The sequence below is a fragment of the Pleurodeles waltl genome, chromosome 5 (genome assembly GCF_031143425.1).
Source record: "Pleurodeles waltl isolate 20211129_DDA chromosome 5, aPleWal1.hap1.20221129, whole genome shotgun sequence".
Lineage (NCBI taxonomy): Eukaryota > Metazoa > Chordata > Amphibia > Caudata > Salamandridae > Pleurodeles > Pleurodeles waltl.
Window position 1 is genome coordinate 440,921,084 of NC_090444.1, and position 13,953 is coordinate 440,935,036.

The 13,953-nt window shown below is 45.5% G+C and overlaps 1 protein-coding gene across 6 annotated transcripts in view; it reads right to left on the reverse strand.

The window, feature by feature from the left end:
* Positions 1 to 13,953, reverse strand: part of VPS54 (VPS54 subunit of GARP complex) — a 555,456-nt gene that overhangs the window by 348,674 nt on the left and 192,829 nt on the right. For all 6 annotated transcript variants that reach the window (XR_011203675.1, XM_069234226.1, XM_069234229.1 and 3 more), the window contains one exon: positions 9,804 to 9,856. Coding sequence is in view for 5 of the 6 variants with exons in the window: in XM_069234226.1 (XP_069090327.1) it covers positions 9,804 to 9,856 (53 nt within the window). In the remaining variant the exon portion in view is untranslated. The remainder of the gene's footprint in view (positions 1 to 9,803; positions 9,857 to 13,953) is intronic.

The following is a 13,953-nucleotide window of genomic DNA, read 5'->3' on the forward strand; positions in this document are numbered from 1 at the left end:
GACGTTTGGGTGGGCTCCTACATGCGGTCCTTTCAGGAGCTTAAGCAGCACTACTCACTAAGAACCAGTTTCATAAGTACTTACAGCTCCGACATGCATTAGGCACCCACATCCAGGCTGGTATGGTCCTCTCCGAGTTTAGCCCGGCGGAAGCCAAAATCCTGATGGGTGGTTTGGGGGAGGGGGGGACCCAGATATATCGCACCCTGATCACCAACACAGTGGTATCGCTCGAGAGTCTCAGGGAGAGGTGGGAGGGCTGGCTGGGCCGAATACAGGAAGAGGATTGGGGGGATGCCTTGATGACCCTGAGAAACCTAACCATGGCTACCCGCCTTTGATTGGTACAAACATATTACCTGCATTCTGCATTCCTTACACCCAACAAAATGCACAAAGCGGGTCTCCGACCCCATGCGGACTGACCCTGCTGTACGAGCCATAACAGCAGACTTCTACCACATGGTGTGGGTTTGTCCACCCATAGCAACCTACTGGCAAGCAGTCACCACTGAAATCTCTAGGATCCTGATGGTGGAGATAGAGGCGGCACCGCTACCAATCCTATTGGGAGTACTTGAGGGAGTAAGGAACAGCAGAGTGGAGCGTGCCTTCTTGGGGATGGCGTGCCTGGTGGCCAAACGAGATATCGTGGTCGGCTGGAATGCAGTGATGGCACCGGCGATTGCTCGGTGGAGGCAGGGAGTGGACTGGTGTGCCCAGCAGGAAAAGTTGGTATATGAGGTGAGAGGGTGCCCAGCCAAATACAACAGGGTGTGGGAGATATGGACAGGGGCATGGGAAATCCGATCAGGCAAAATGCCTTGTGTGTGATGACAATTGCTCAATGTGTTCCTAGACACCACAATATGCTGAGACTACGCTCTGATGAAAACTAAATGGGATTTGTATATTGGTATGTCTATGGGGTGCAGATGTGACCTATTGATATTAAGTTGTTGTAACAAGAAAACTAATAAAATTGGTTATAAAAAAAAAATAAAAAAATTAAGTTGGAATCCTCAGATTGATTTGTAGCACAGAGCAAAACAGAGGATATTGTAGACGATTGCTTGCCATAACTGAATTTAGAAAAGCTCAAATCTTCCCATGAAAATGTAAATTGTGATTTTTTTTTATACTTGTTTGTAGATTAAATAAAATATTTCATCATTTGTGTATTGCTTAGGCCAGGGGTCCCCGGCTTCCAGTAGTGGGTCACTGGAGGGTTCCAGATATAGGATTCCAATAACTATTCGGAAGGGTGGGGGGGGTTGTCCACGGATTCTAGTAATGATTAAATGGGGGTCCAAAGTGAGAAGCCAAATGGTTAAGAACCCCTCTGCTCTAGAATATTTATTACTGCTAACAGAGTGAAGCAGCTGGTGGCTCCAAAACTGAGCCTTTGCTATGAATAGCTAGCATAAACTGCATGCTTTAAGCAAAGTTCATTGATGAGAACTGTCTCATGATAATGGCTACATTTAGAAAGGTTAATAACTGTAAAGTTTGTGAGAATCATATTCTGAGTGGGAGGCAGAGCACTTTTACACCACAAGGTTCAGAATGGTTCAATGCAAGTTTTTTTTTTCTCATAGAGACTTCTAGCCTCAGATTCCTCACGTTTTGAATATTCCCCAGAGGTCAGCCTCGATCCGAAAACTGCTCAGCAGTACCTTGGCCTGCCATCAGCTGGTGCCATGTGGCTCCCCACCAACGACATTCCGCTCCAGAAATGATGTGCAGATCCTAAATAGACACCATCCTGGTGCGCTGATGTTGATTCCTTTCTTTCTGCGTAACCAGATGTGGATCGAGAGCTTCCTTCGTGTTCTCAGAGACATTTATCTCAAAAAGATCTTCAGTGTGCAAGGGATATCACCCCAGAAGCAGTTTTTAAGCCCTGTACAGCTGTCCTAAACAAAGGCCTCTGGTGACTGTAGCTGGCCCACGACTTCAAGGTCTGCAGCAACAGCACTTGAATGGACATGAAGGCCATTAGAATTGCATGAGGAAGCTTTACATCACCAAGCATTAAAAGACTCCTCAACAGGTCTGCTCCAAGCCGCATCCCGTGTCTAAAGTTTGTTTCTGTTTCAGGAGCCGATGAAGCTGCTCTAGAGACCAGTCCTCGTAGCGGTCCAAATGTGAGTCAAAGAAGCAGCACAAGAAATTGAAGTGGGATTCTGCCCCATCACGCTAATCGCATTTGACTAAACAGACTTGGGGCAGTGCCACAACTCTCAACCTGGCTCCGAACGTCGGCCAACTTTGGAGCCGATCCTACAGCTGCTTCCAGCACAACCAGAGTTTCTGGTGCCAACAGCCATGCCACATCAGAATGAAGAGTACCGCACAACTATGGTCTGGCTCTTCGGATCCCTGCTCACTCCCTCTGGCGTGTCTTAGGGCCCCAAGGAGCAGAGAGGCCCTCCATCTAAAGTTCCACCGTCCGTTTTGCCCATGGTGCCAGCTGGACCCTTCAAGCACATCTTGCTTCCATCTACAGTCCTGAGCCCACTTCCGGCACCACTACCTACACCAGCCCTGGGCACTTCATGCTGATGCCCAAAAATAGATCCAAACAAGGCAACCTACAGGCCTCCTCAGAGGGCATCAATACAGCTTTTTGAGTGTTTATATACGGCCTCATATGTCATCCCACAATCTTCAGGCAATAGCAAACGCTGCCTTACAACTTCTGATTGGCAGTACTGTGCCAGGAGGCAAGTTCAAGGCCTCTTCTAACCCCTACATTGTCTCTTCACGCAGCCACGACAAGCAGCATATTCCACGCCAATCAACTCTGCTCCTGGATGGACTTCCTAGGGCTCAGTTAAGCATGGAAGGTTTGGCACTCCAATAATAGAGAACTAGCACACACATCCACTGCATATAAAATGCTATCCAGCATGGATTCACTCCTCCTTCACATCACTGATATCCCCCAACTTACGGGCTCCAAGATCCTACCCAGAGAGATTATCGATCCCGAGCCACTTACTGCCCAACTTGGTTGCCCAGGCAGAACCAGAAGACCAACGTGGTGAAATAACCCCTGGCTTTTGCACGACACACAATGTGTTGAATACTTACAGAGCACCTAACCTACTTCGAAAGCAAAAGGCACCGTTTCATCACCGGGACGCTATGAGAGGCTGAGAAAGCTACCATGAGGGGCCGGGGCAAAACATTCATCAGTCGCAAAGAAAGGGAAAAGCTCCACCAGACAACCACACTCTAACAACAAATAATGGACACAGAAATCAGAAACCCTAAGCGAAAATTGCAACTAATAAGGACCTCACTGAAACAAGTCTCATTAGAACATGCATGACAGTGCTGGAGAGAGTCCACAAAACATGAATATGAATGGGAGGATAAAAGCGCAACGTTATTATACTGACTAGCCACCATAGAGATGTCCTCCAGAATTGTCCCCGAAATACTATACGCATCTGGAACCCATAAAAACACCCCACTGAGATAGCTGCAGCGTTTGCAGGTTTTTGTCAACACCTCTATACTGCCCAACCCAGGCCCCAGCAAGAGAGGGACAACCTGATTCTGAATGACATTCCTCTGTCCAGCCTCATACCTTCTCTCACATTGGCTCTGCATAGGCCCTTCACATTTGAGGAAATCAAAAATGCCATACTTGCCCTGAAATCTGGGAAGACTCTCAGACTCAACAGCTTGCTTGGTTCTACAAGAAGTTTGTGAAATCCTTGGCCCTCATCTTCTGGACTTCTATGCAGAGGCTGCCAACAAAGGTACTTCCCTCACTCCCAACCCCAAGCTTTACAAGGCTACAATTGTGGTTCTTTCAAAAGAGGGACAACCCTTCAGAAAATAAGCTTTAAGCTAAAAAACTCACTACCAGAATCCAACAAGCCTTACCCCTCCTGAGCCACACAGACCAATGCAGCTTTATGCCTAACTGCAGCACTCATCACTGCAAACAACGCATGTAAGTGGCACTGGCCCATGCCAAGGCTCTGCCAAATCATTGCACACTGCTTCTCATAGACTTAGAGAAGGCATTAAACTCTGTTAAATAGCCTTTTCTCCTCAAGACTACAGAGAAAATGGGATTGGGACCGCAATGCAGGCCCTATGTGAAACTCTTTTATACCAACCTGAATGGACAAGTAAAGGTCAATGGAGTGCTCTTGGGCCCCTTCCCAATCCATAGGGGTACCTGCAGGGATGCCTTCTTTCCCCAATCCTTTTTGCCCTAGTCATCGAAACCCCTAGCTCAACTATTTTGATATGACATGCATATTCAATGATGGCACTGGATGGACAAACAGAAGAAAGGACAGACCTATACACACACAATGTCCTTCTCTTCTTAACTAATCCACACTTATTCCACACTTATTCAGGCTCCAGGCATTGGAGATGCTTGCTCTATAAGAGTATGCATCTGGATGAACTGGGCAAAATCCATTCCTGTCCCTTTCCAAGGTGATCAGACAACCGTGAATAGGCAATCAAGCATTCCCATTAGGAAACTGAGCTTCCAATACTTAAGATCTCTTGGGACCCTCATCTTACAGGGAGCTTCAATATCCCACCACGGGACCTCCAGAGGTAGGAGAAGCTCCCGCTCAACTTGAGGAGGGTAGCTATCTTCAAAATGATGATCCTCCCTAGGTTCCTGTACACCCTCCAGCACTTCTCATACACAATCTTAAACCGCTGGTTCCAACAACAGCTGAACGCCATATTGGGTAAATTCCTTTGGGCAGGGAAATCGGTCCACGTAGCCCTTGATAAATGGCGACAATCAATGTGAGACACAGGGGTGGGAATGGCTGACATAAAACTCTGCTACTGGGCATCCCATTTGACGCTAACCAACAAATGTCTGACAGCGGAGTGAGGCAACTCAGCATCCAGATTGGAGCTGTCCCAATTAGGTCTCCATAAGATACTGGGAGTACTCTATGGCAATCCCATTCCACACGATTTTCCAGACAAGTCAGTGACAGGCATCAGTTTTTGTTGAAATGCCCTGTGCTTCATCGACTGGAACCAAAAACTCACCTCCCTGTGGCCGGGTCGGTGGCTTTGACACATGGCCTAACTCAAGGGATTGGGATCACAACCGTGGAGAGGTCTGGCACGCCTTGTCTTACCATCTTAACAATAGTACAGAACTGCCTGAGCACCAACCCTTTGGAGCCAGCGTTTGCGCTAGCTGCTTAGGAAAAGGCGCAATATCTCACACCTAACATACACTAGTATCAATGCCCCAGAAATGTTCCAAGACCTCAAGCACCGATGGGAGGAATGGGTGGGCCCTCATGATGACACTGAATGGCGTGAAGCCCAGACGGCATAGTGAGAAATCACGATCTCTGCAAAACTGTGATTCATCCAGCTACAATATTTGAATATCACTTACTTTACACCCAGGTGTATGTGGTGCGCGGACACACTCCTTCACCCCACCTGCTTTAGCTGTCCATACTCAAACCCAATTTCTTCCATATGGTCTGGTCGCTCCCCATAATAACCACTTTCAGGCAAAGGATTGGAAAGACATTAGCTCAGGTCCTGGAAAGACTGACTGTCTTGACCCAGAGGGTGAAGTTGCTGGGGCTGGAAGAGGACCCGGGAATGAGTAATGGTAGGAGTGGCCACATTGGTGGCTAAACAAGATGCAGTCCAGAAATGAAAACCCTCACAACCTCCAAACAATGGTGGAATGGAGGGTGGGGTGGACTGGAGTGCCCAGCTGGAAAAACGATCTTCCAGGCTTGGGTAAGTCCTCAAAAATACACCAGGATTTGGGGCAAGTGGTGGTCATACAAAGGGCTGACAGATGCCTAACGACTGTACTATTATGGCCGATGTACTCCCTGTTTTTTTTTTAAATTTCAAACAATAAGTGCTATATTCCAAGCAGAATGTGTAACATATTGTACTACAAAAACAATAAACCCGATTTATCAAAATGTTAGCTTCTTTACGCTTGGCCAGAGTAGGTGTAATCTTGGCCTTTTAAGCTTAGCATAGTTTCTGCTCAGGTTGACATCCTTGATTGCTCTTCCAATTCCTTCCTCCTTGAAGAGGTGTATAAGTTCAGCAGCGGGCTGCCCTCTTGCATTTAGAAAACTAAATAAAATAAAATAGTGCATGGCTACTGCTTATGTCACCAACCCCCATTCTTGCCCTTCTTGCATACTTTTACTCATTCAACACCACCTATGCCTGGTGCATGGCACCATATGGATTTCTGTGACTTCTGCGATTACTCTCCTTTTTGGTATACCTACACACATCATATTGGTGTCCCTTTGTTAAGCAGCTGTTACTGGCATGCGCGGACGTCTGGAGCCTGTTTTCCTCCTCCTGCCACAATTCTTACTGCCAATGAATGTCAAGTGTTGCTGGGGCGCGCTTGTTGGTATTCTCATCTGTGGCACAGTCATTCATGAACAGCAGGAATAATTGGGATGAAGGAAGGGTGTAGCTGCGGAGACACCCCTGTGATTGCTTGGAGTAGGGAATTCTACCTCATGGTGTTGCAACGCATTCTAATGCTGGCTCATACAGCTCAACGGCAGGCTGAGAAGAACCCTTTTTCTGGAGTAAAGCAAATTTTACATACACCTCTCCTCACAGATCTCATTCTCTCAGAACTAGTCTGTGGCTAGTCCTCCATTTAACCAGGCTCCACTTAGCAGGAATTCTTTAAGCAAGGCTGTTACTCCTGAAACCTTTCTGTAAAATCTGAGAGATTTATTCTGTCTAAATTATGGCGACTTAAAGCCTAAGCAATCAAAGTCTTCTACAAATGGAAAGACAAATACAATAAGAAAGAGGTGGCAGAAAGTGCTTGGGATCATCTATGGCTATCTCTCAAGATGGTGTGCGCTTGACCTGTTACATGATATCTTCATGCATAGAACAGCCACTAGTTCAGAAAAAGAAGATTTGGATATTAGCAGATGAGGTACACGCCAGCTTGCCAGATCTTAATCTGAACTTAAATTGCGTTAAGGGAAAGGAACCAGAAAAAATAAGGCAGAGAGATTGGCAGATATGCACTTGATATTATTATTTATGCAGATTTTTTGTGATGTATTAGAAGGATAACTTCCTCTTCAATCTGCAGATCTCATTGATGGTGGGCACAGGCAAGTCGGTGGAGAGCTTCCATACAGCTGCAAGCACTGTGGTTATAACCCTGGGGTTGATGATGCAGAGATCCTTTGATACCAGTGTCTGTAATGGGGTGCTTCAAATGCAAACAGTATAACCATTTATCTACATATGTAGGTACTAAAACCATATTTTAAGAAGTCTGCCTTCTGTTACAAAGAAAATGCAGTACCATCAACAAAAGATTTAGGGTGCCTGAGTAATGCTCTGGTTGATATGTTGATTTCATGCCCCTTTGTTGAGATTATGATAGGGGTTTACTGCCAATACACGTGATAGACACAGCATTGGTTAGGTATTTACAGCAACTGTCCGTTGCTCAGTTTTGTATAGCTCTTAATCTCAATGACATGGAGTGGGGTTCTTTAAAACGAGGTGCCAGCTGTACTAAGAATAGATTGCAATAGGTGGTTTCAATTAGTGTTCGCCAACATTTTGTGAATAGATTAAAATTGTGAGAACTGATCTATTTACTATTAGGCCAGGTTGCAAAAATCACCCTTTGAACTGGGTCGCAATTCAACCTGCCTCATTACTATTCATAATGTAGGCAAATTGGAACTCGCTCCAATTGGATGCCATCACAAGGATGGTAGCCTAGTAGGGTCAGCAAACAACCATGCCTGTGATCGCATTTAAATACAATATATATTTTGTAATACAGCGCATTTTCCACAAAGGAAACCTTTTGGCATAATGGATAAAATCTTCTTTTAAACTTTAAGAATTGGCAGTGGACTCCTACCCACTCCCAAACAAACTTAAAAAAAAAAAATCACAAAGCAGAGGGGTTCCCAAGGAGTGTGGGAATTTGCCACAATTTGCATTTGCGCAAATATGTGAAATTTCAGGAAAAGTACATGAAATACGTAACCAGCATTTTGCACTATATTTTAGCACTTACTGCATAATTGCATTCACTTTGGACGTGGTAAGGCATTTCCTGCAAAAAAGCAAAAAATACAAGTGCTGCAAGCAGCACCCACATACACTTTAGTTGCTTGTGCTGTTCCCTTGCTCTTGTGCTAAATCTAAGCTGCAAACTGTATGTGGCTATGTGACATAGTGGAATAGCATAGCTTTTGGAATTTTGCATAACAAGCGTAATACGCAATTACTGATATTAAGATAGATTATGACACCGTAACATTAATTTCACCTGGGTCTAGCCTCAAGGACCCAAATGCAATCTGCATATTTCACACCCTCTTGAAGCACATTTCTTTTTGTACTATGTCAAAGGTACATAGTGATTCGCAGACTGAAGGGCAGACTTAATCTGCACCAGAACAACCATCCTGAAAATGTCCTTTTAAGAAAAAAAGTTAAGGGGTCAAGGTCAGGATGATATGTAGACACCTCGTTTCGATCATCAAGATGTGGTAGGAAACCTAAGAAAACTGTAAGGAAGTCTTCTGACCTTCGTAAACTAACAAAAATTAAAAGTGATACCACAAGGCATGTGTAGTCGCCAATATTCTATTTAATAGTCGGGATCTGACTGCGACAAATTAAAAGTGGCCCAATAAGGTAACGAGATTGCTCTTATTTACAAATGTGGGTCACATGTTTAGCTGTTTTGAACTTATAAAGGCACGATGTAGTGGTATTTTGCAAGGTATGTGAGACTGCATACATTTGAATTTGCAACAGGCAATTTTTGTGGTAATATCTGGGAAATCAACAGTAAAACCTAGCCAAGCTGACCAAAACACAGGCCCATAAACTGCTAAAAAAACAGTCCTCACACTGATCTATCGGTTCAGCCCATTAGGCACTGCCTGATTGCCCTATAGGCCAGTCCAATCCTGTGGACAGTAACCTGTAATCATAGCAAGCAACAGGTCAAATATTAACATAGAGTGGTCAGAGTCTTTCAGATTTGATGAGGAAAGCAGACACCAAAAATCCTGGAGGCCTTGTAGCTGATAATATTGAATATAAATCAGAGAATATGGTAATAAGGTAAGAGAAGATAGACAAAAGACCTCTGTAATTAAGTCCTGGTCAGTTGTCAAGGCACAGCAGACAAAATAATTAAATGATTAGTTGCATTCAGGATCCAATGGACCAAAGTTGGACATGAAACACATACTCTCCACCTCATTTTCATTCATAGGTTTAGAACCTCTAAAACACAGTTTTTCATCATACCCGGCTATCACTGGAACAGAGAGGGCCCATCTATCCCTAAGACTACAGTTAGTGGTTTCATCATGTTTGGTTTAAATGTTTTATTCAATTGTTCATACAAACAAATGTCTCGAACAAACCCAACAGGACGGCAGATGATGATTAAAAATAATTGCAAATAATCTTTTCCTTCACTTTCCACCACACAACCCCCTTTGTTTTTCTGTACTGTGTGCTAGTGAGAAGAAACAGAGTCAAACTATATAAGGGTAAGCCAGACAGGGACATACCCGCTCAACTGCCGTTACTGTATACAATGCTTCTCGCAGGGTGGATGATCACTCCATTATGAAGGCTATCTGGGACATTTAAACTGACCCTATGTCAACATTTTTGAATGATCGTTTTCCGCCTCTATTGTAATTCCAACGAATACAAGCACAATATTTAACATCATACTCAAAAGCATCAGAATAAAATATTTAAATACATACCTACATGTTTCTGCATCAATTTCTTCTATCTGCGATACTGTACTAATCACACACTGTGAACATAAATAATAATGGAAGATTTTGTAAGTAATTTTTGTAATTGTTCAAAATCAATTTTAATTAGCAACATGAAAAGTGTTTCCCCACAAAACAATGAATTAAAAGAAATGGAATAAACCCATATAATTGCCACTGTGAACAGATGATTCTACAAATGTGACAAGGGCTTAAGAATAAGAATCAATCTTTCCGTCCGCTCTAATTCTTCCACAAAATAGAAGCATTTTCCAACCTCTTTATCCAAACCGAATTTCAAATAAATTGAGGCTTTCAAGAGACCTCCAAAGCATGGCATGTCATGTTTCCACTCACCACATTAAGACCCACTATCCTGTTAATACCTTTCAGCCACCTGAAATTGTCAATCTTAGTCTTTTGCCAGGTGTTTAACTATGTTTACCTGACTCTTTACAAGTATCTTTCATCCCTACAGCACAAGATTATATTGATGCTTTAAGCTCACATTAATGCAGTTATCTGTTCCCTGCTGCAGGACAGTTGTAGCTCCTTAAACTGTGACGAGTAAATTCTGCTTCTATGTGTACAAGGACGCACTAGGAGGAAAAACCCAAACCATTGCTGGCATTGCTTGTAGCATGTTTTCAGCATGCCACCAGCTAATCTAGCAGGTGAAGAATGAAACGAATGACACTAAACAGGTCCAATTGCATGAAAGGTAAACAGTGGGAAAATACTTTGAACTGGGGAGGGTAAACTATGAGTAATATGGATGCTAGATAATTTTGGCCATATCAGTGTAATAAAAGATTAAGAGCGATTCATAGCAACATTTATTATTTGAACCATCAAGTGGTTTTTGTCAAAAGGAATGGGTACAAACTATCTCATTGATAGCGGGGTGGGCTGAATACATTCAACAGCAAATCTAAACACTGTACAAGGGCAATGGCGATGAAGAAATGAGGGGGTAACAGCAGGGGAGGGGGTGAAAGCTGAGATGTAGGCTGCAAAGTGTTGTGTTGCCTAAGGTGACATGTCACACTGTGATGAGCCTTGACCTGGAGTGAACTCGCCACGTGTGTCTACTATGCCCCTGCGGGTTGCTTCCCCTCGCCCCTAAGGTCGGGATGTCTGGGGCCGCTTCAATGAATCTATGGCCAATATGTAGGTAGGAGCTATCGTTCCGTGTTGAAACTGTGCCTCGTTGAGGCCCAGGGTTACGGGTATTGCATACAGAAGGGAGTGGAGAGATTGGGTTGGTTATCATCATCAGAGGGTATCTGCGGAGTCTACGTTTGAGTATACCAGATAGGTGGCCTTTCCAAAGAGGAGCCGGGGTGGGGGGTGGTGAGAGAAGACACGTTTGGGAGGAGCGGTCCACAGATCATGTACTGTATTATGAAATAATCTGATGGACAATGTGATAGTATAATAACTCTGTGTCGCTACGCGGGAGGTAGATGCTGAGGGCTTCGCCGCAACAAAGCAGATCAGCCCTTCGCGTTGGGAGAGAGATGGTAGAAAAGAAGAGAAGGAGGAGGAAAGGTGGGAGAGGAGAGAGTAGGATCTGGTGTCGAAGAAACAGAAGGAGGCCCTTTGGATGGGGTGGGGAGGGTAGGGAGGATGGGGAAGGGGTGGAGTGTTAGCAAGGTCCCCAGAATGTGGAGAAAGTGGGAGGAGGGGGAAATGGCTAGGGTTTCACTAAGGAGACAGCGAAAACGAGGGAGGGAAAGGGCGTGTAACAAGAGTGGCTAACAGCAGGCAAGATGTGACGGAGGTTCTGCAAGGAAGGGGGTCCACACCTGATTAAATAGGGCAGCCTGATACTGTAGATTATAGATGACTCTTTAGTGTGTGGCTATGCAAGTCATTGCCATGATCCATTCCTCCGGGGTTGGAGGGGCTACCGATCTCCAACGTCTGAGGATACATATTTTTGCAGTTGCTAGTGCCGTGTGCAACAGTCTTTGTTGCGGTCTTGACAGGGCCGGGAGGGAGTCCATATCAAGCATTATAATGAGAGAGGGGGATAGCGGTGTTGGAAGCGGTACGGATTCAGCCAGGTTGAGCCCCACAGCATCCCTTAAGGGCTGGACCGACAGGCATACACTTAGAATATGGAGCAGATCGCAGTGTGCCTCTGGGCAGCGCCAGCAGTTCGCGTGCGAAAGAAGTCCAGTCCTGTGTAACCTCACCAGGGTCCAGTACCAGTCGTGGAGTATCTTGAAGAGACAGAATTTTAGTCGAGCTTCGCGAGTGCCCCTGTCTAGAGCATCTACGATGTCTATCCAGTCTTCTGTATCAAAGGTCCGCTGCAGGAGGGCTTGCCATTGTAGGCATAGCTTTTCCAGGAGAGGTTGCGAGTATAGGTGATGTGTAATGACCTCATAGAGGCCTGCCTTAACGCCTTTGTGTTTCCCACCATGTCTTTAGATAGGTTACCACGGTTCAAGTCTGAAGTCCCCAGCGGGCGTTGTCAGCGTTCTGTTGTAGACAGTGTTTGAGTTGCAAGTATCGCCGTTCCAGCCGTGGGTGGAGGCTGAATTCCTCCTGCAGCTTGGCGAAGGGTTTAAGCACTCCATCCTCTAAGACCTGAGCCAGGTTGTCGATACCAGCTCTGCTCCACTGCGGCCAGTTGAGAACCGCTCTCCCTATCCGCAAACTATCCTTGTTCCATAAGGGGGCCTGGGCGTGTAAGAAAGGGTGTACCCAAGTAGGCAGTGGGCCCTCCGCCATGCCGCGTGTGTCACCTTCAAAATCGGATTCGTTGTGCTGGGAGGTGAGGAATCATTATAGTAGAGCCCGCCGAGTCCTCCATCATGGGAAAGCAGCGTCCCCTCCACAGACACTCATTGCGGTGGCTCCGGTGATCCAGGCAGTGAGTTAGCCAGTTGTGAAAAGTGCAGGGCTAGGGAATAATGCTCCACCGAGGGGAGCTCCATTCCCCCATGAGAGCGGCACGCCATTAGTTTAGCGGGTGCCAGTCGTGGGTGTGTAGAGCCCCACGCGACGGAACCGATTGCTCCGTCAATTAGCCTTAATGTTGAGAGAGGTACTTGAAGGGGTAGCAGACCCAAAACGTAAGTGAAGCGTGGTACCATGACCATTCTCACCGCCTGCATTTTGCCCCACATGAAAAGGCCCAGATGGGTCCATTTCTTGAAGTCAATCCTCATTCCCGTAATGAGGGGGCCTAGATTGTCTGCCACCATGCGGTCTAGACCTCGATTGACTAGTACTCCCAGATATTTGAGGCGTTTCGGGGTCCATCAGAATGGGAAGCCAAGAAGCACAGCTTTCGTTGTCACCTCTGAGAGGGTGAGGGTCTCGCTTTTGTCCCAGTTTACCCAGTAGCCAGAGAGGGGTGCAAATATGTCAATGATCTCTAATAGAGCTGGTAGGGAATGCTCCAGGTCAGTTATGGTTAGGAGGACGTCGGCGGCGTATAAGTAGATTTTGGAGGTTCCGCCCGGCAGAGGGAGACCTGCTACCGAGGGAGAGTTACAGATAGCAGCCGCTAGCGGCTCCAATGCCAGCAAGAACAAAAGGGGCAAAAAGGGGACATCCCTGCGGGGTCCCTCTGCGGATAAGAAAGGGGTCCGGGAGGAATTCACGCGTAGTTAACCTGCACCGTGGGGTGTTCATAGAGCAGGCGGACTTTGGAGATGAACTGGTCTCCCAAGCCAAATTTCGCAAGGGTCGCAAATAAGTATGGCCATTCTATGCAATCAGACGTCTTCTCAGCGTCTAGGGATAGGGCGAGTGCAGCCTCAGGCACGTTCCTAGATTCCCATTGAGTATGGCACAGAGTGCGTAGGAGATTTCTGGAGGTGCGGCCCGGTCCAAACCCCACTTGAGTATACAGGGAGTGCAGAATTATTAGGCAAGTTGTATTTTTGAGGATTAATTTTATTATTGAACAACAACCATGTTCTCAATGAACCCAAAAAACTCATTAATATCAAAGCTGAATATTTTTGGAAGTAGTTTTTAGTTTGTTTTTAGTTTTAGCTATGTTAGGGGGATATCTGTGTGTGCAGGTGACTATTACTGTGCATAATTATTAGGCAACTTAACAAAAAAAAATATATACCCATTTCAATTATTTATTATTACCAGTGAAACCAAT